This window comes from Triturus cristatus, chromosome 10 (assembly GCF_964204655.1).
Source record: "Triturus cristatus chromosome 10, aTriCri1.1, whole genome shotgun sequence".
NCBI classification, from domain to species: Eukaryota; Metazoa; Chordata; class Amphibia; order Caudata; family Salamandridae; genus Triturus; species Triturus cristatus.
This window is the reverse complement of record NC_140593.1, coordinates 815,858,528-815,880,348: the sequence shown is the minus strand read 5'-3', so window position 1 is coordinate 815,880,348 and position 21,821 is coordinate 815,858,528. Positions and strand designations below refer to the sequence as shown.

The 21,821-nt window shown below is 45.6% G+C and overlaps 1 protein-coding gene across 1 annotated transcript in view; it reads right to left on the bottom strand.

The window, feature by feature from the left end:
• Positions 1-206: 206 nt before the first annotated feature.
• PRR35 (proline rich 35) overlaps positions 207-21,821 on the bottom strand; it is a 138,989-nt gene continuing 117,374 nt past the window's right edge. The window contains exons 2-3 of the mRNA XM_085630162.1: positions 8,361-10,094; positions 207-5,136 (exon numbers count right to left, since the gene is read on the bottom strand). Coding sequence (XP_085486288.1) covers positions 4,224-5,136; positions 8,361-10,000 — 2,553 coding nt within the window. The 5' untranslated portion in view covers positions 10,001-10,094 and the 3' untranslated portion in view covers positions 207-4,223. The remainder of the gene's footprint in view (positions 5,137-8,360; positions 10,095-21,821) is intronic.

Genomic DNA, 21,821 nt, shown 5'->3' with positions numbered 1-21,821 from the left:
TCGCGCACGCCACCGTACGCTTACCGTAAGCGTACGGTAAGCGTACCGTAAGCGGGCTCAGATATATATATTGATTTAAAGGCTATTTTCTCAGAATCTACTGAACAGATTTACACCAAACCTACAAAAGGCACTTCCTTGACCTAGGGACTACCTCTCTGCCAAATTTCTAGTAATTCTGTTCAGCCGTTCGGGCTGTAGCTCGTTCTAAAGGTCCTATGGAAAAATGCATGGGAAAAACGCGTTTTGGGACCCCCCTTTTATCTCAGCCCCCGCTTGACGAATCCCCCCGAGACTTTCAGGGTAGGAGCGGAGCGTAGCGCCCCACCTATTTTGAGAAATTCGCGAGGATTCGTCGACCGGCGCCAAAGTTATTCAAAATAGAATGTTGAGGTTTTCCTATGGAAACGTGGTCCTAACTATAACTACCTACTGGCGACCGCCAGTAGGTAATATATAGATATATGTGTGTGATATATATATATGTGTGTGTGGCAGGCCTCACAGAAACAGATACATTACTTAAAACATTTCAGTCTTATGAGGTGCCTATGAATGGAGTGTATATCTGCTTTAAAGAATGACCTAACCTTGTCCCAAAAACCAGGACATTTACCTAGAAATTTAAAAAAGTGTCGGGACAGTCCTCTTAAAACCGGGCTTGTCCAGGGAAATCCGTCGGGTCACCCTAGCCTGGGGTTCAGTGCTTCCTGATGCATTTCTCTCAACCCACTCGCCTTTGGGAGCCATCCAGTGCCCTTTCACCTTCTTTTTTTTAAATAAACTTTTTATAGTTTTCCTACAAACAATTTGGCATCATGACATGACATATAAAGATAGCATTAATTAGTTCCCCACCCCATTCCCCTTTCACCTTCTTAACAAGATTCAAATGTCGAAATCCCAAAAACCCTTTCACTTCCTTCGAGTGCAATGAGACCCCTCTCTTGAGTCAAACCTCCATCTTCCCCATCATTGCAGAGTCCTTCGCCCAGACGAGAAGTATGAGCAGGATTGGACTGGCATCTGGGGCAACCTGGCGGTGCTAGGAGGGCTGCTCTGGCAAGCCACTGTGTAGGTTGTTGTTTGTCAGTTTATGGGCCTGTTTTATGTCCTGGTGGGCCAGTTTTTACTGTTGATTTCCCTGATATTACCACAAACATTCGCACAAATGCTTGTAGTCTCCCATAGCTTGCAAAATACTGATACAGCATGGTTTTAGAAGTTCAAAACTGCCTCAATTTGCAAATGTTGGCCACTTTTCCAGATATCTGAATTGCTAATGGGGCCACATTTATTTTGATGTCCAGGCCTGTTTTCTCTCGGAGTCCCTTGGTGTAAGCACAACTTATTGGAAAAGCGGGAAGGGGTCCCACTATGAACTGATATCATTATAGTCACACAAGGCACAAGTACTGTTAGATAGTCACATTAACAGCTTGTCTCATCATGCGAGTCCACAGTGAGGAGTGGGATTGGCAAGTGTTTAATTTCTTTCCCCATTTGTGAAAAGTGCTAATGCCACTTGTCAGCCTTTTCAAAGCACTTAAGTAAAAGAAAAGGAAGGGTTGGAGGAGAGTTTGAGCAGCTGTTGCACTTGCTAGTGGTACTGAAAGGTGTGGGCTTGATGCAAGCTTAGGACTCACCACTAAGGAGTACATGGTACATAAGCAGTCGAGGACAGGCGGGTCTTCCGAACTCTATGAAATCTCAGGAAGTCTTCATGTGGCTCTGGGTAGGGGAGAAGAGAGTTAGTTCCAAAATGTAGAGTCTAAAGTGTGGGGCCCCTTCTCCTGAACATCTGCAGTTTCATCAACAGAAGGCTCAGCAGGTTCCAGAAGGCCATCTGATCAGCTTTTCTGGAAGATGTTAATTAACAGAGAAGAAATCTTTTCATGCAGTGCTTTGTGGATGATGGCACGGTATGTTGTGTGATGTGATGTTATATGTTAAAGGTTTTCAACTGGGTTCTCTACTAAATTGGTAACTACTGCTGGGCCGATATGGTGAGGGTGGTGTAGTCTTACGATGACGTAAGGAGTGGGATTCTGGTCTTTTTATGGTTTTTGCATGATTTTGAGAGATAGCCAGTTGAAAGGGCATTGCTGTAGACCTCTCCAAATGTGGTCACCACACGGATTAATGTGATCTGATGAGCGAAGGTCATCTTTGAGAGAATCCCACAAAATAAGGCGCAACTGTTGGAAGACACTCTTGACACTCCATTAAACTGGGAGATGAATGTCAGATCGGAATGAAAGGCTAACCCTAGGAGATGCACCTTCTGTTGGGGTTGTGGGCAAGGCCATGGATGCTGGCCCACTTCATGAAAGGCTTGAGCGTGCAACATCTCTGTCTAGGAAGCATTGATGCAGTGTTTGTTTTGGTCTATCTAGAGTTGATTCCTCCCAACAGATCCCTTCTTGCTCGTGGTCTTCTAAACCTTCCAAGAGCTTTAGCTGTAGCTGTGGCTAGGTCTCATCAGTATTTATGCAGAATCCTGTGTTAGATGATTCAATAATCCATGACAGCGGGATCAAGTAAAATACGCTTGGGTAGAGAGTAGAGCCTTTGGGCTCCGGCTAAGGCACGTAGGGTGACTCAGAGAGAATGTAGCTGGGTTCACTTGAAAAGGTTTGATTCTACTGCAATGATGTGACTCAAATGAAGAATGTGCCTATTACACTGGCATAAGCACCTAGATGGCTATGGAACACTAACTGCTCAACAACACTAAGGGTGTAAATGCGTCCAGTAGCAAAAGATCACACTCTTGGACTTAGTATTTGATGCAAGGAATTATTTCCTAGTGTTGATTAAAGGTGAATCATCCCACAATAGTGGTGACAACGTTGCTGAAAAGGACTGAAATGTGGTGGAACCCCCACGGGGCAGCAACCTAGTGATGATGGCCTCAGCGAGCTTTGCCACATATGTTAGGCTCATAATATTCTGAAGCCGGACAACATTTCTCGATCCAACCCCAATATTAAAAATAGGGCCGTGATGATGGTATGTTTGAGTTTTTGTAGTGCAGATCATATGGATCTCTTTCTAATCTACTCTGCCCAATTACGCTACCAGCTTCAACACTGTATGTATATTGTACTTAGCCCACAACCTTATCTTTCCTCTAACATTTTTACATTGTAATTGCTGCACTATTGTTTCCCATTATTGTTTTTTATTCTTTTATGTGTACCCACCACTGCTGTTAGCATGTGGTTCCATGCCTTGTGGAGTCGAATTTCCTAAAGTTGCTTCTGAGGTTTCTTTTCACCGATCTTACTGCGTTACCCCTAGTTCGACACACACTCATCCATTTAAATATAATGATTTCTTTGGCCTTCTTGAAGTCTGCGCATTCACTCACTGATGACTTAGTCACTAACTCATTTGGTCATCTGCTCATTCGCCCATTCATAGAACTGCTTTTATGTGGGTAGGGAGGGGGTAGAGACGCTGTCCACAAAAGGAGGTGGTACTATTTCACGGTACGTGGCTAAATTATGACTGGCAATGGATCCTGCTAAAACATCAGAGCATTCCTTACTCCAGTTCCAAAAGAACCACCAGACAGAATATTTTCTGCCCTCTGTAAAGGGAGGAAAATCCCATACAACCCCTCTTTCTTTATAACAAAGACCACTACAGGTGCAGGCATCTTAGAACATCTTGCTTCCTTCCCTCTGCATCTTCCAAGCGTGCATGATAGGACTTCAACTCCAAGATTCTGGTCTGATGGTGACCAGGAAGTTACAAAAAGTGCTAGACAAGAGATGACCTTTAGTGAATTGATGAATGTCAAACATCTCCATTCTCATGGAGACGCACACGTCCATCAGTTGAATTGTCTCCTGACCTCTGAGAAGGCTTGGGAAATGTTGCCTTCTCAATCTGGGCATCAGCATCAATGGATGATATGCCCTCTATTAACTGATGCTGATGGTGATGTTGGTGGGGGTTCAGAAGCTCAGGCAGTTTCAAATTAGATCAAGTATCTTGTGCATTCACCAGGATGGGGCATGATACGGGCACATGGAGGAGGTGGGAAGTCCGCTGTGAGGGTCAGAGTGAGTTGCACGTGGAATGTGAGTGGCTGAGTGCATTTGGCTTCTAATCACCACACAGAGCATCACAACCTCCTTTTTACTTGGAATGAATACTCAAGAGCGGTGTTGCCAAGACAATTCTAACGTTCAGATGAATCTGGAAGTAGTGCATTAGTCTGTAGTTAAGGGACTGTGGAGGCAGATGATTTCTGTTGCAACCGAGACACCAGTGCAAGACCCAGGATGCGGATTCGCTTTGACAGCTCGTGTTCCCTCTTCGGGAGCCAGGAGCTGCTGTGTGCCCTGGGCAGGTTGGCTGCACCTCCCATCTGTGGTAAGAAGGACGCTGGAGTCGGCCTCGCACTTTGTGGTGCGGTTGTAGTACGGCTCCATGACGTGCTGCAGCTCTGGGGGCAGGACCTCTGTCTTGACGGCAGATCCTGATTGCATTTCAGAGGTGGAACGCAGGCTTTCAGACCGACTCATTCTGATCATCATCTCAATAGCTTGACTATCTTCATCGGCTGGAGAAAAGAAAGTTGTATCTTCATCATCGCTGTCTTCAATAGGTGATTCTGGTCTATGATTAGTGGTGTGCTCTCTGCACTGGTAATTCATATTGCCTCCAAGAGGTTCCCTGAAGGCCTCTTTTCTAGTGTGTTTACTTTTCTCCTGCACGTCCGACGACTTCTTCACTGAGAGGTCTAGAGGCCCCTCGTGAGGCTTGGAGGACTTCTCTAGTGCCTGGTGAACATGCTGAAGCTCTCGCCGGATCTTGACTAGCTGTTCTCTTAGTTCTTTCTGCCTGGGGTTGTCTTTCTTGGTCATGTCGGAGAGTTTTCTATCCACCTCTTGGTACTCTCCCAGGGTCTTTGATAGGTCTCCGATCAGTTGGGTGGCAGCCTCCATGTCTCCAGGAGTTTCTGGAGCATCCTGCAGGCGTTTTCTCTTGCAGTCCGGTTGACCAGTAGGTGGGATTCTGGATGGCAAGGCCTCAGGGACAGGAATCTTTGCATGAGACGGTACATACTCTGGTGACCAGTGGCGTTCCATGGTGGTTGGCAGCTGACGGGCAGCATGCAAACTGTAGGCAGAAAACAGAAATAAAATCACCTGATGTCAAATGAAAATGAACATTCTCTCAGAGTAAAAAACATGCCTAGAAACCAAAAGATGGACTACAAATTCAAATTTATATAGGCCACAACACCATTTTTCAACAAATTAGGGTCACACTAAAATTGTGTTGGTGATGGAATTATGACCAGTGTGTACATTAGGTCAGGGTAAGGAAGAAGGTTAGTGTTATGACTAGAAACATGATTTTGTGGTAGGTTGAGCATTCTACTCATGAAACCTCGTATCCTTAAAGCTTTTTGACAAAGGCGTAATGCCACACATTATAATGCTTGTGATTAAATATCATATATCTCAGATTATGGCCCATGCTTGCATCAGATGACAGTCACGTGGGAAGAGAGGCTACAGGAAAGAGCCAGCATCTTCACAGAATTATGTGGCTAGAGATGTGGGTGGTGCCCATGCCACTATATTTCAATTAAATGCCTGAGAGCAAATAGAGGGGACACCATTAGCCTAGGCAACTACAAATGCAGATAGCTAGAGAACAGGAAGTGCTGTCCCAACTTGCTAAACGCTGTCCTAATTTGTAAAACGACACACCAGTGGAATCTCTATCATAAGTGAAGGATCACACTCAAGGGCTGATAAAGCACATAAAAATGGATGCCAAAGTGAAAAAAAAAGAATCACTTTTATGTATAAAAAGCAAATGTGACAAAAAGGAGTAAATCTGACACAATTTGTAATGAATGAGAGTACTTCTGAAGGGTAAAACTATTCCTCGTGCTTTGCAAATCAAGCACTCCTTAGGAGGTGTAATGCTACACCAAACAACCAGTAGAAAGAGGTGGGAGGGAAATACGGCTCTGGGCGGAGCCCAGGCCCACAGTGTGATACTATAATGAATTGGTCACTGCAGACAGCTCTGTAATTCATAGAGCCTTCCATGGATGTATCCTTTCCTACCTAGCATATGAACCCACTATCCCCGGTGACACAGGCAGTCTCAGAAGTCACAAAGCTGTTCTCCCTAAAGGTCCCTCTCTGGTGTAGTGACTACACCCTGGAACTCACTCTTAACTCGTGACCTTACAACACTGACCCTACTCCCAATCTCCTGTCAGCAGCTCAAGGCTCACATTTTCAGACTACCCCTAGACTAAATTGTATAAAGTTATAGCTAGACTCTGCAGGAAGTATTTATTTGTTAAGTTATATTTCAATGTTGTCTAAGCCTCTTCTCATCTCGAAAGGATTCCTGACATGTTGATATTGTTAACATTGCTGCGATGTACAGGGCGCCCATACCCGCCGTGGCCCGTTCAGGTAAGAGCAGTGGGTGGGGGTGAGGGTGGGGGAATCGACAGACGAGGAGGTGGGAAAGTTAATTATTTATTTAATTTCCCCTCTTGGTCGTCTGTCGAATCCCCCAAACGCGGCCCCACCACCCTTCCGCTCTTACCTGTACGGGCCGCTGCTGCCCCATACCGACCAGTCCATGTGCACTATATGAATGATAAATAAATAAATAAATAAATAAATAACAAAGGTAACTTTAATGCGTTTACAGTATTTATAAAAGATGGCAGAATAATCTATAAGCAGATCGATTGCACTATGTGACTCGCTAAAACACAACAAAATGTATAGTGATCCCATGATTTAATGTTTCAAAAGAACATTTCAAACAGGACCTTCGTCTAGACGCACAGACGGAGAAATTAGTCCAACCTGGCCATGCCGAGCCCATTGATTCGAAGGACACTGTCAACTGCTTTTCCAAAATAATTTGGAAAAATGCAATTTCACAGCATTTATTGTCCACTTAAATAACTAATCGGGACTATTTAGATGGGTATTTGTTAGCATGAGAGGAAGGGGTGCACCATTCCCCTAGTTTGGCACTGCTATCCACCTACATGTTTTGTAAATTTAAATAAATATAATAAAGGTTTCTAGCATGAGCCTTTTGGACACTTTAGTGCTTTTGCTGAAGCCAGAATGCGTTGGTTACATATCAGGACGAGGTGTCAAGCCTGATACATCACAGGATTTCCACTTTTCCACATAAGATAAATTTGCAAATAATAAATCTAAACTAACAGCCTTTACATGGGCATGTGCCAGCTCTCCTTGACCCTAGATCAGGTTTCCCCAATGTCGGTCCTGAAGGGCCGGATCCATGCCAGATTTTTAATATAACTACATTTATCTAAATGAGGAAATGCAAAAAATCTGGCATGGATCTAGCCCTCCAGGACCGACTTTGGAGAACCCTGCTCTAGATGGACACTTCTGTATAAGGATAATGAGAAACCAAGGCCCTATGAGCATACCACTCATGTCATTGAAGACAACATGAGGTGGGTATTTCTAAAAGGCATAGATGATTATTTTTTCGTATTCAGTTCTCACAAAACTTGTGTGGATGCAGGTGGCGGTCGGGAGGGTTGAGTTAGGTTCAAGAGAACATCTTAGAGATTAAAAATACTTTGCTTTGAATGAGAACTTGCACAAGATTCGTCCTAGAGTAATTCTTGTTTATAATCTCATTTTGATGCATTGAAAAATATCCTAAGAATTTCATATCCCTCAATAGCCTTCTTTGAGGTACCCATCATTTGAAAATGGACACACGTGTACAAAACCACATGCCAGGCAAGCACAGTTAGTAGCAGTGGAAGCTCACTCACGACAATGTGCCTCAGGTCTCTGGACATAGTGGATCGTACAGGGTACAGGATATTTCAATGCCTACCATTGTTAAATGTTGGTCCAGTTTGTGACACTGATAATGGAAGTGGCGATGTATGTCACAATATCGCAGTTGAAAAATCAACCTGCATAAATATTGTATGCACAATATTGATTACGACTATATGAAAAGGGTGAGTATACACAGGGAGGTATAGATTTAATATTCTTAACTCCACATGTACTTATCTTGCTTCATGTTAATTTTGTGGATGCTATATATTTTACCACCACATTGTGAACCCACAGTGTTATGCCTCTTAGGGTTAAATTGTGATATGGTGTTGTGGCCATAATTGACATTTTTTTGTAACAGTGTTTACCATGTAATTTAGAAATGCTTCCACAAGTCAACTAATTTTTCAAGCATATGGCTGGGTGGCCAATATTAGCTAGTAGTCGCGTTATATCACCTTCTAAAGCACTTATCCTCACATTATCCCACAAAAAGCTACACAGTTCTAGTCCTACCTGGTTTGGTAGTTGAATTTGCTGTTCCTTAAGTTTTCAGTTGCAATGATATCTTTCAAGAAGTCAGTACCACTCCCACTCGAGGACTTCCTTTTCAAGGAGCCGTTTGATGCTCCCGCCATTTCCAGACAAGCGGCCATTGTCACATCGGACTTGCGGAGTCTGTTTGGGAGGCTGGACCCATCTCTGAAACCGAGCATGGTGTTCCTGTAAACCACAGATGCTGCCTTTTGATGAAGACTGTTCAAAGTTTGTTTCGCCTTGCTGCCATCGCTTGGCCATTTCTCCTCTTCCTCCTGAACCAGGGAAACTTTGTGGCAGATGTCTGGCGGAAGAGGCCTTTCCCTCAGACTGGAAGCCCCTGGGATGTTGTTGTTGACGATGGGAATCTTGCGCATGCCATCCTTTCGGGCCTCTCCAAGCAGTTTGACGTGCGAAGGTGCAGCAGCAGGTGAACCTGATGGCTGCTGGACCTCTGCCTTACCTGCAGCCATCTTGCCTTCACAGGAGCCAAAGGAATGTTCGAAGAGCAAAGGATAGTAGAACCGAGGCAAGAAGGTGGACCGGTCCTGGCTCTGGATGGGTTGAAAGTGGGTGGAGTGTGGGGGCATCAGCTGGGTGGTGGAAGCTAGGAATGGTAGCTGGGTCAGGTGTGGGTGTGAGGTCAAGCTGCTTGCCATTGTAGGCGCAAGGTAGGAAAAGAGATTTGGGCTGAGTGGATAATTGATGCCCAGTAAGGAGAGATTAAGGCCCTGTTGCTCGTGGTAGTCGCTGTATGCAGGAGGTGGGTAACACGGCATGCTTTTGGCTTCGGTGCTTTGAGGGGGAACCTCCTCTGCAGCCCGTTTTGATCCATTGCTTAGCAGCTTCCACTGTTCCATGAGAACGTCTTCAGTTCCATGGCAATTTGTTGGCATCTTGTAATCTTTGGACTTGATTTCTGGTTCGACTGCAACTGATTCTTTGCCATTATTGACTTGGTTCTTCAGCGAATAGACATCAGTGATCATAAAGTCAGACTCAACCTCTTTGCATGGTTTATTTTTCTTGTTCTTGAGTCCAAGGAGCACAGTGCCCACGTCGTGGTCCACAGGAGTACCTTGGCTTCTCACATCTTGCCCTTCCTCTTTCTTGTGTCTCTGGTCCATTTCCTTTGTCATTATAGCTGCCTCCTCTTCATCCTCCTCTTCCTCCTCCTCTTCATCTTCAAACTGGTGCTGGTCATCCCGTGACCCATTGGTGGTTGTTGTCTCTGCTTTGCTACCTTCCTCCAGGCCTCCATTAGGAGCTGGCTTGGCGGGATGAGCATCAGAGTTGGAGTTGTCCGACTCATCAGATTGATGGGTGCGGTGCCGCAGAGCTTCAGTGGCATGCAGGAGGTGGAGCTCTGGGTGGAGTAGGTTCCCCTTCTTGTATGGCCAGTCGGACTCAATGAGCAGAGAGAGGGAATTCTTGCACAGACTGTACTTCATGTGATTGTAGAGGTGTGACTTCTCCATGCAGGTGAAGGGGCACTGGAAGCATTTGTAGTTGTATGGCTTCCCCCATGGCCGAGGGATATAGTGGGGTTTCTTCGGCTTCCGCTCCTTATGTTTGTAGACCGAGGTCAGCTTGCACCCACCTTCATCCTCACGTGACATAGTCAAGCGTCCCGCAGATAACTTCTCACCCTCTGGGAATTCAAGCAGGGTGTTTTGCAGTGAGAGGCAAAGCACCACCTCGGTGATGTTTAGTCTACAGTGGGGGAGGAAACAAGCAGAGATAAGTCACAACCCATTTATGAATTTGAACTTATAAGAATTAAAAACAGAACAGAGAGTAGCATGCAAAAACAGTTGCAACCATGTGAACAATGTTAGTTCCAAAATTGCCTTTGTCAGGAATCTGAGCACAGATTCCTTGCTTGTGGCTGCAAGGGCAGCAGAATCATCCTTCTTGGCACAAGCGTACACTTACACATCAGCGACACCTGGTGTACAGTTAGAGTAAGACACCCCCTAAGGTCTCAGAGCGAGGCTGCAATTTACACTCAACCACACAGGGTCACTGTGGTGCATGGCCCTGATACTGTAGCAGCGACATCCCATGGCTATTTAAAGAAAAACACTGGAGGACATTCAAAAGAACTAAGCTGCTGTCTGTTGTATGAGTCATAGAATCACTCTAGAGCAGGAGTCTTCAAACTGGGGGTGGACCCCCTCTAGAAGGGCTTTTACTGATCCCAAGTGGTGTGCCAGGCTCTGGTTAAAAGAAGCATAAGTTGGCAGAGTATGCTCAGACGTGAGTCCCTTGCTCACTTTGCCACTGGATTCAAGCAAGCCTGGCTGAAGACGGCTGAAATGCCAGAAACCGGTCCCAGGATGCTTGTTTCCAGTCCAGGGAAGGCATGGCTTGGCAGTTCGGGCTGGACTGTTTCCATGAGGCACAGGGTCAGACTGATTTGCATATGGCCATGTCTGAACTGGGGTGGCAGAGTGGGCTAAAGAATGGTGATGGATCAAACCCAGATCTGTTGACTGGGTGTGAGTGTTTGATTGTTTCTCATGCTCCGTCCATCACCACCCCCTTTTGTACCAGAAAATAAATGATCAGCAGTAAGCCTCTCTGTAATGGGACATTACTAACATCCTTTGTCATTTATATCTGGCTGGGTGTATGTGTCAAAAGGGAAGGGACTCCAAATGTTCTTCAAATCATCCTCCCCACACACATTTTGGATAATCACACCGTGGATACCTTTACACGTTAGTAAGGCCTAGCTAACCAGAATAGTATGTATTTGATTCCACTTTTAAAAGGTTTAACATAACTGTAATGTTTAAATAAGTCTAGACATATTTTAAAACTGCAAATTTAATAGAATAATCAGAAAATATTCGGGGGGGCCCAATTATTTTTTGGGGGCGTGGCATTAAAAGGTTTGCAGAGCACTGCTCTCGAGACTCTATTTTCTTGAGGAGGGGGGGAATCCAGAAAGATGTCAATGGTGATACCTACAGGAACCAGTACAGACGCGCCCAAAAAGAAAGTCGACATAAAAGTTGGTGTGTTCACAGCGACTCTGCCAACGGTTTAAAGACAATTCGATTTAAGAATGTTTTAAGGCTCAAGTGGGGTCTTCCCTTTGCAGAGCACCCCAAAAAACCTGAAGGAATATGTGATGCAAAAATAATTATTCCAATCATTCAAATCTTTAACTCAAATTAGTCCTTTTTGACTCTTGCTAGTCAGTGTCAAATTCAAGTTTACTTTACTACTAAATCAAAAGGAAATGCAAAAATGTACCTGGACGTAAATGAAACATTATCCCACAAAAAATCAATCAAACTCAGCATATTCAGGGCCAGTGAGAGCCAAATAATGTAATATTATCACCATTTAACAATCCACTCATAAAAATATGAATTATGAATTGATGCTTCCTGGGGCGTTTTAAAAAACGGATGTAGCGAGGAGACAAAAACTACCTCAGAAAATGAAGGAAACTACCTTAGAAAATTAAGGAAAACCCCTACCATGGTGGTGCATTGGTACCAGCAGGACCTCCTTACAACTCCTATCCCTGTTATGCAAGCAATAGTGCATTGCCTCCTGCTGCATTATGCCTTCCGCATGCAGGGGCTTCTTAAGAATATTGGGGGCCCGCGGCGGATCATATTTTGGGGGCCCCTGTTTGGAACAGCTTTGAATTTATAATCCAATTTCAGCTCTTTCATGCCCTCTTTGGAAAGGTCACTGACAGTGCAAAGGTGCACTCATCAAAATTCTGAAGTTATTAAATTTAATATTCAGGGATAGTGATGTGTGTTTTCAATATTGTACTACAATAGCAGCCCACTAATATAACTGCAAATAATCTCCCTGACACCCTCCCATTTCTCATATGTGAGGTCCTGCTATTATCTGAAAGAAACTTTATTTAATGGATGTTGCATGAAACATAAGCACAATATTTCTCTGCAGAATGGCTGTAATAGACTCTCACACTTCACCCACATTAATAATAAATTAAAAGGAAACAGTAGTTAAAACAATCTGTTTAAGAATTATTCGGGTCATCAGGACAGGCTTCTCTGCAGAACAGAGCTGACTCTATCGGGGCCCCCCTGAAAGTCTGGGGCCCTGGGCCAGAGCCCACTTTGCCCATGCCTTAAAACATCTCTGTCCGCATGGTTCGAACCAACTGAAGGAGGTGCTAAACCTTCGAAGGTGGAAAGAATTTGTGAGTAGTTTTTGCTAGTACATATGATAGATACCATTTTAACACAATACCATGTAGTAATGTGAAATTATAAATTTGATTTGCTGGCAATATTACCAAAATATACCAATTCTCAATAAACCTTTTAATTCTTATATATTCAGACCTGCTGAGCATTCCTAAAAGTAATAGAATCTCTGCATTTAAGAAGGGCAAAAACACTCGTTCAGAGACAGCATCGACAAATCTTTAAAAAATCGCTGCCTATTTTTCTCTAAGTTTCAGGGACCACTATTTTCTTCCCAAAGGAGCAAACTTTTATAAAATGCTGAGCAGATTTGCAAAAGTATTTTGAAGAGCCCAGTAGTATGTAGGCACACACTAGGCACTTATGAGCATATCTATGGGAAAGTCGCCTTGCTGCACTGTGCTGTGATGCGTGACTGGGAAAGGGCAAGAATGTGCTGTGTTTTAAAGAATATGATGCAATCCTGACTTTGTCCCTGCGCAGGTGCCCTTTTGGCTGCCTAGCGCCAACGCAGGCACCCGTGCACCATGATGCAAGGCAGTGGCGGCTCCTCCGTTTATGTGGCGGACCGTCACCCCACTGCTGAAAAGCAGTGAAAGAAAGATAAAATACAATGAAAACAACTTAAGGTCTTTATCATGGAATTTGTTCCTGCTGCGCAGCTTTGCGGGGCGGGTGAGGCTGCTCTGCTCTCAGAGCAGGAGAGAAGTGGTTTGCCCACTCCTGAGTGCACATGACTGTTTGGCCGGCCCTCTCGGGACGGTCAAATAGTCATGCACACGTCGCATGTTCTCCATGCAGGCTGCATTACAGCCTGGGCGGAGAACATGCCCAGGCACCCATTTCCTGGCTGAGCTCCGAACCACGGCGCTTAGATCAATCACAACGCTGTATTGCAGCATTGTGATTGGCTTAGGGTAGGGAGGATGGCTGCTTCCTGTTCCGGCCCCGGAGAGGAGAGACTGAGACGACGTGGGAGAGAGCGGGAGAGCGATGAGGAGGTATGTTCTTTTTTTACCTCCCCTCCAGTCCGGCCGCTCGGTCGCTACTGATGCAAGGGTGTCTGTGTTGCATGCAGGATTGTTCCTGCACAAAAACAATCCTGAGAAACATGTACCTCTTTCTATATGTGCTGCAGAATGCAGCACACATAGAAAGTGGAAGTAACGAGTAGAAATAAAGATATTTCTCCTCATTATGTCTCCCCTGGGAAGACATATCTTTTTGGTGCTTTCCCAGGTCTACCACTTTTGGCAAATCTGGGAATCCATCAAAACCATGGGAAGTGTGTGAGAACACCCACGCAATACCTTCCCAGGACAGAGCAATGCAACGCAGCGATTTGTGCTGCATTACTCCAGATTCATGAAGCCCCTCAGGGGCACGCAAACCGAATTCACTTTTTGAAAATAAAAAAAGTAGTTCTCCCCTAGCCATGGGAGTTATCTCCCATGGCGAGAGGAGCATTAGTGTTCCCTGGCGGTAAGGAACAGTGAAAAATGACGACAGGTCCGCCCATCTAAACTGGATGGGCGAACATGCAGCCATTTCTCCAACGGCCCTTACTTCCCAGGGCAGTCGGAGAAGTTTGGCAACAGCAAAGACAGAGTTGTCTCTGCCGTGGCCAAAATTAAGGTCCGCCTGCAAATAAACTTGGCAGGCTGAATAGTATATTGGCGGCGAGGGAACTCTGTCACCGTTATGACTGAGTACCCTTACGACAATATATAAATCAGGCCCTAAGTGATGCATAGATCTCAGTCTGGAAAGGCTACTGAGCTTGCCTGAATACTCACTGGATGAATTCCTTCCATTAGGGTTTTTATTGGAGATCTTTTTTGGGGGCTGACAAAAGCTCAATTTGACCCCAAAATATGATAAGTGGAGCAGAATAAATACACCTTGCTTTTTGCAGATATTGGTTAATTTAGATTCCCATGGTGTTTTTAATTCTCCTCATAATTGCACACAACCAGAGGCACATGTTTCGCCAAGCCTGAGCATACCCAACCTACCGACTTCGCGATGCACATTCGTACTCAATTCACTCCATCAGCCACTGCTGCAGCGGCCCGTGCTGCTCTGTTGGAGTCCCAGAGATGGCCTGCCAACCTATGACATTGTGCATGGGAGAATTAGGCGATCAGCCTGTGCTCTTGCACTGAAACGTTATGAAATCTAACAGGCAGCGAGTCCCCTCTGCTGCAGATCACTGGGCTGCTAACCTGGCCTTGACCTGGACCGTTGCGCCAACAAATCCCATAGAGTTGCATTATTGATGAATCCATCCTTTTTCAACAGACCTCAAGGTAGCGTGAAATAGCTCCAGGCAAACAAGGGGCCAGATGTACGACTGTTATTTGCGGTCGCACTGGGGATTTCGGCCCCTTTGCGACCGCAAAATTGGTCATCCCAATGTACTAACCCTATTTTGCGAGTTGCTAACCAATTAGCGACTCGTAAAATAGGGTTAGTGACTCGCTATTAGGAGGGGCTGTGCCAAGGGCGTCCCTTCCTAATAGCGAGTCTTTACCCAATGTACGATCGTTTTGCGACACACTTGCAGTTTGCCACCCTTCTCAGAAGGGTGGTAAGGCACTTGCAAACGGGAAGGGGTCCCCGGGGGTCCCCTAACAGGAAGGGGTCCCCAGGGGACCCCTTCTCCTTTGTGAATGGATGCACCAATATTTTTTAAGAGCAGGCAGTAAACTCAGGGACCACTGCCTGCCCTTAAAAAATAAAACTGAAAAGTTTAATTTTTCTCTTAAATGCATCCTGAAAACGAGCTGCATTTAAAAAAAAAAACTGCTTTATTGACAAAGTAGTCCCAGACATGGTGGTCTTCTGACCACAGCAGGCCACCATCCCTGGGAGTGCCAGCCATTCCCAATGGACTCGCAAGTTGTGACAGTCTCATTAATATTCATGAGGCATGCAATTTGCGACTCCATTGGGAATCCCAAACAGTGTCTGAGACACTGTTGTTCATTGAATTTTGTGACTGTATTGCACAGCCTGGGTGGAGAACATGCACAGGCTTCCACTGCCTGTCTGAGTGCCAAACCAGGGCTTCAAACCAATCACAATGCTTCTGTCATACTCGTGGCAGCAGCGTTATGATTGGCTAAGGGGAGCCTGTGTGCTTCCTGCTTCTGGAAGGAACAGAAGAGGATGGAGGAGAGCCGGTGATCGGCAGCCAGGTAATTGACATTTTTTTTCTACTCACCCCTATTCATACGTGGCAGCCACCACTGCCTTCAGCCATACTTTGCCTAGGGTCTACTGTAGCTCACTCAGTGGGCTTTGGGCACAAGTTACTGGGCACTTCCTTTGTATACACATAGTGAGTTTGTAGTCAGATACCCCACCGACACACGACACATCTGTGTCTTTTCAAAGCCCAGTGCATCCTGGGGAGAGTACCTCGCGTGTGCTCCAACCCTGCTTTGACCCCACCTTGCCCCAAATCAGCTTTAGAGAGGTAATCAGTGATCTAATTTGTGATGCTAATGTGACATCCTGTGTGTTGATGTGCAGTGCATTGTGGGAGTTATGACTGCACCGCTTATTATAACTGGCGAATTTCAGTGTTTTTTAGGTTTCACATTGTAACTACACTAACCCTTCAACTGGGGTGTTTTGGTGAAATTCCCTTTTTTTATAACAGATAGATAGATAGATAGATAGATAGATAGATAGATAGATAGATAGATAGATAGATAGATAGATAGATAGATATCTAGATAGATATCTAGATAGATAGCTAGATAGATAGCTAGATATCTAGATAGATAGATAGATAGATAGATAGATAGATAGATAGATAGATAGATAGATAGATAGATAGATAGATTAGATTAGATTAGATAGATAGATAGATAGATAGATAGATAGATAGATAGATAGATAGATAGATAGATAGATAGATAGATAGATAGATAATGCATGCATTGGTAGAGATGTTTGTAATATTGACTTGAAAACAGCCACTTTCGGATTTCTCTGCGTGTTGGATTCTGTTCCTGCCACTACAGATTATTTCTGCTCGAAGATCACACATGGCATCCCGGGGCAGTGCCTGGCAGGCAGGAGCACACCAGGGAGTCTGCACCTGTGCCTGGGATTTCCGGTCTCTCTGCAAACTTCCTCAACCACAGTGACACCCGACGGAGGCAGAGGAGAGTGGAGAATGGCCAGAGGCTGAGAACAAGAGCCTGGTGTAACTCAGGGCAGAGTGCCTATAGAGGGCTTGCATAGGCTGCACAGGCCTTCACTACAAGTGCATTAGAGAGCAGCTACTATTACCGCACCCTTCAGATACTAATACTTTGGGGTAACCTATCATGTACAACAATAGCATCTGTTACACGTTTTCCCCTCTGCAATGGGGAATAACGTGGATGTGTGTGCTTTCTGAATCAGACCTTTTCATCCAGTAAACATTAGCTGCTTTGAACTGCTGACATTTACCTGGAAAAACTCAGAACACTCTTCCCCACTCATTACTGAACCCCCCTGTGCAAACAGGGGTGTGCAAGGGTGTCAGGGTTTAAAGCAGCACTCCCACTCCAGGCCATAGACTTACAGGCGCGGGTGCTGGGGGCTTCACTAGGGCCTAAAGTGCACAGAGAAAGGGGGGCAGATTTAGGCAGCAGAAGATTATAAAAATCACAAGGAGTCGTGCAACAGAGTGGAGAAAGAAAGAACAACGATGGGAGAAAGTGTAGGGATGGAATGAGGGGAGAGCAGCAGAGGCAGAACAGCAGAGGTGAAGGCAGAGGGGCATATTTACAAGGAAATGCCAGAGCCCGGAACTGCGCCACATTTGGCAGCGCCGCGCTCCGACATTTCCAAAACGCAGGGATGTGCCTTATTTACACCCCTGTGCTTTCCCTAGCACTAGCACCAATGCATGCACCCTTGCTCCATTTTTTTTTTTTTTTTAAACCGTTTTTATTGCAGAATCACAGGATAATCATCGTACATACATAGTGGCCCTGCACCGCTAGCGCCAGTGCCGTTTCTTTTCTGGGCCAGAAGGCTTTCATACACAGCTTGTTAGCCCACATCCCGGAGGCCGGGCAGCGACAACATGTGGGCCAGTATACATAACCTATGTCAACCTATAGTATTGTTTGTATCCTCATAGGATGTCTACATTCCGCTTTGGAGATTTTTTCCTCCCCCCTTCCCCCCCTCCCCGTCATACCCCCTCCCCAGTCCCTATTCCCCAACACCCTCCCTCCCCACCCAACAGTGCGCTCGCCTACGACTGGTCTCGGCCTAAGTATGCTCATGCACCCTTGCTCCATAGTGCAAGGGTTCCTGTGTTGAGGGTATGACTGTTTATGTGCAGGAAGGTGTCCCTTCCTGCACATAAACAATCAATAATGGCGATTTGTTACTTCTCTGTGTGCTGCAGACTGAGGCAGACATAGAAGTAGCAAATCGTCATTATATAATGATTGTTTATGTGCAGGAAGGGACACTTTTCTGCACATAAACAATCATTAATGGTGTTTTGTTCTTTCTATGTGTGGTGCAGAATGCAGCACACATAGAAAAAGCAAAAACGAGCAGAAATAAAAGTATTTCTCCTCGTTGCGCCTTTCTAACGCCTGCTATTGCTTGGCGTTAGGTTTTTGCTTATGTTACTGGCAAAGTTTCAGAGCTCAGTAATAGAACTATAGCAATGGATGTAGTAATAAACGATAGCAAAGCAGGGGTGAGGGTGTACACGCTATAAAGCCCTCAGTTCAATGGAAGACACACAGAGGTATAGCCGCACACGTGAAGTTACACAATTGTCACTGAGTTTGTGTAATAAGATATACGTAAATGAGAAATTGTAAAAGAAATGGAGTGGCAAATGTTCAGTTACAGAGGCAGAGTTACAGATGTAGATATACAGGAATAGGTAGGGTCAGTGGCGGCTCCTTATAGTACCTTTGAGTTTTTATAATTTTATGTTTGTGCTGCTTTGAGGGCGGGCGGGCAGGGCTGCTCTGCTCTAGGAGCAAGGCAGGGGAGGAGTGGTTTGCCCACTCCTAAGTGCACATGACTGTTTGGCCGTCCCTCTTGGGCCGCCCAAAACAGTCATGCGTATTTTCCCTGTTCTCCATGCAGGCTGCATTCCAGCCTGCTTGGAAAACATACTCAGGCCCTCATTCCCTGGCTGAGCGTCAGACCAATCACAAAACTGCATTGCAGCATTGTGATTGGTCAGTGGGACTGTGCTTCCTGTTCCTAGAGGAGACCAGGAGCAGAGACGCGGGACCCGGCGGCAAGGTAAGTTTATATTATTTTTGTAATATTGCGCACCCTTCCCCGCCGTGTGATACCGCCCCCCCTGCGACCCCCCTCGGGCTCACCACCGGCAAGCCATGCCAGCCGCCACTGGGTATGGTTACCTATATAGAACTGAAGAGGCTGAGTTACAGAAGCAGAGATACAGAAGTAGGGTAACTGAGACAGCACCGTAAAGGCAGAGGTGCAGAAGTAGGGTTACAGATATAGAGCTGAAGAAGCAGAGTTACAGGAGCAGAGATACAGATCTAGGGTTACATACATAGTGCTGAAGAGGGAGAATTACAGAAGTAGAGATACAGAAGTAGGATTGCAGATTTAGAGCTGGGGAGGCAGAGATGCAGAAGTATGGTTATAGAGATAGAGTTGAAGAGGCAGAGGAACCAAAGTAGGATGAAAGACATGAAGCTGAAGAGGCAGCGTTACAAGTAGTGCCACGGAGATAGAGTTGGTGATGCAGATCTCACTCGTCCAATGTCCTGCTTTCTTCATTTGTGGCTGTTTTTCTCTGTCTTGTTCTCGTTCAATGTCTGAAGAGGAAAAATAAGTGCCAGTTTCCAAAAATGAGTGCCGGTGGGCCCTACCAGCAACCACCGGCTCAATGATTGTCCCCCCCCACAATAGAACTAACCAATCAGAGCTTATAAGGGCCAATTTGAAAGAGACACCAGTGAGAATCCCAGCAGCGGCTGGCTGTGTGCCAAGGGGGGAGAATGGTTTGCAACAGTGTGCCTTCAGATGCCAAATGGCAAAAACTTCTAAGAAATGGACACAGGTGAGGTTACTCCAAAGTATACTCAAAACTCACAGCTCAAGTCCAGCTGGTGGCCATGTATTAAGGAACAAACAATGGTTCAGGAGCTGCGCCTCCCCCCTGCAGTTGAGGGTGCTTCATAGACAGAACAACTCAGAGAGACTTTGCCTAATCATTTGAAGAGGGTCATTGACATGTTTGGTACAGTACTTACATAAATAAATACATATTGATTTGCCCTGTCTGTAAGCGGGTTATGTATTTTGGAAAATGTAAATAAACTGCAGGCCAATTGAACTCCAGGTCTTAAGAGACAGTATTGGGGGTCATTGGCCCAGTGGCTCAAGCGCTTGGACTAAGATTGTTCCAGTGGCGTAGCAAGGTGAGAATGGGAGGGCGTGGTCCACCCAGGTGACACTCTTTTTTGAGGGCGGCAGAGGTGAGCAAGTTGTTTCTGTCGATTACCGCCATCCCCCTGCCTCCAAAGAACAAGTTGTTTATCGCCCGCCACCCCCCGAACGAGTCGGCCATCACCCACCACCCTCCCTTGTCTTACCTGTACCGGCAAACTTAGGGGCTGCCCCAGGTGGCAGTAGGTCTTGCTATGATACTGGATTGTTGCCCATTTTTCTATCCCATACTTCAATGTCCAGAAGTGGGGGCAGCGTGTGCATGATAATCCACCTGTTAGGCCTCCTTTTCCCAACCTAAGTCCAACAAACTGAATAGGAGAATATTGGAAATCAGGACATATTTGCTTTTGTTTTATTTATTTTTAAAAGGGCACTGAAGTTCCAATATACCCAAAGAGAGGTTTAGTTTAACTAAATGTGCACGCCAAGCACAACATGTCTTGCTTCTATTGTGGCAAAAAGAGAGGTAGAAGTGACAAAACACTCTCACTGACAGATTCAGTGGCCCATGAGGAGAAAGAAATGGCATCTCTCTTACCCAGTAAAGGAAACTCCAGTGACAGGAGAAATACTGCAAGCCTTGCTGTGGAGAATAGTCCAGCTCACGCTAGAGGCAACTAGTTGAAACTAGTTGAAACTACCTTAAACTCTTTATTGACACACACAGGCCAGCCTCATTGAATGGATATCTACCTGTCCTTGAGACTGGTGTATACCTTTGGTGAAGCCGGAAACAGGAGGTGAAATGTTCGTGCAACACAGAAGAAAGTATGGAGGATCAAAAACACCACGAGGCCAACGTCTAATCTGAATCATGCCTCACCCGACCCATGACCTAGAGAACACTCTTGGTATAGCTAGCTGAGGTGAAAATGTAGTGAAAGGTCGACGAATTGGATGCAGTGCTCTAAGTATTAACAGAAACCACCCAGGGACACAATTGAACACAACATTGATAATGTAGTAATTGACTTGAGTCTGCTTAGAGGAGACCAAAAGAAATTGTATGAATGTGTAGGCCGAAATGAGTCCTCATTAAAGGAAATGTGGCTCTCAATAGTTGTATCACCCAAACAAGTCCTAGACCTCACTGAGAGAGTCTGCGTCTTCGAATACAGAGTGGAGGACTTGAAAGACCTCTCCAGGCAAAGGAACATCTGAGTAATGGGGCTCCCTGAAAAGATTCAAGGCTACATTATGGTGAACCTTATGGAACAGAGATTAGCCCAGTATGTAGTTATGCAGAGTATACTTTATTCAATCGAATGTCTCCCATTGTGACTGTGCCCAGAAGGTTTTCAAGGGAAGCTAGGGAGGGAGGAGAAGTGTAGGAGAAGCGGGAAGGGAGCTTAAAGCGAGTGCAGCAGTAGAAACAGGAAAGTGGAGGTGAAGAATGGGAGGTAAGAACATAAAGAGTGTGCAAGGGACAGTGACAAGGGAAAGACGGGAAGGCGACACAATAAAATGGGAGAGGCCAAAGAGACCACTGAGGGTACAGGGAGGAAGGACAGGGAGAGGGGCAGAGGGAGAGGACGGCAGAGTGCCAGAAGCAAGGGAGCGAGAGGGCTTGAATGGAGGTGAAGAGGAGACAAAGAAGGCCAGGAGAAGAAGCATTGTCAAGAGCCGATCCTGAAAGAAAAGGAGGGAGAGATAAGCGGGCGGGAGAAGAGGTGTGATAAACTGAGGGTGGAGAAGAAAGGACGGAGTGGAGGATGAGCGTGAGAGGGACCAGGATGTGGGAAGGATGAAGAGGATAGAG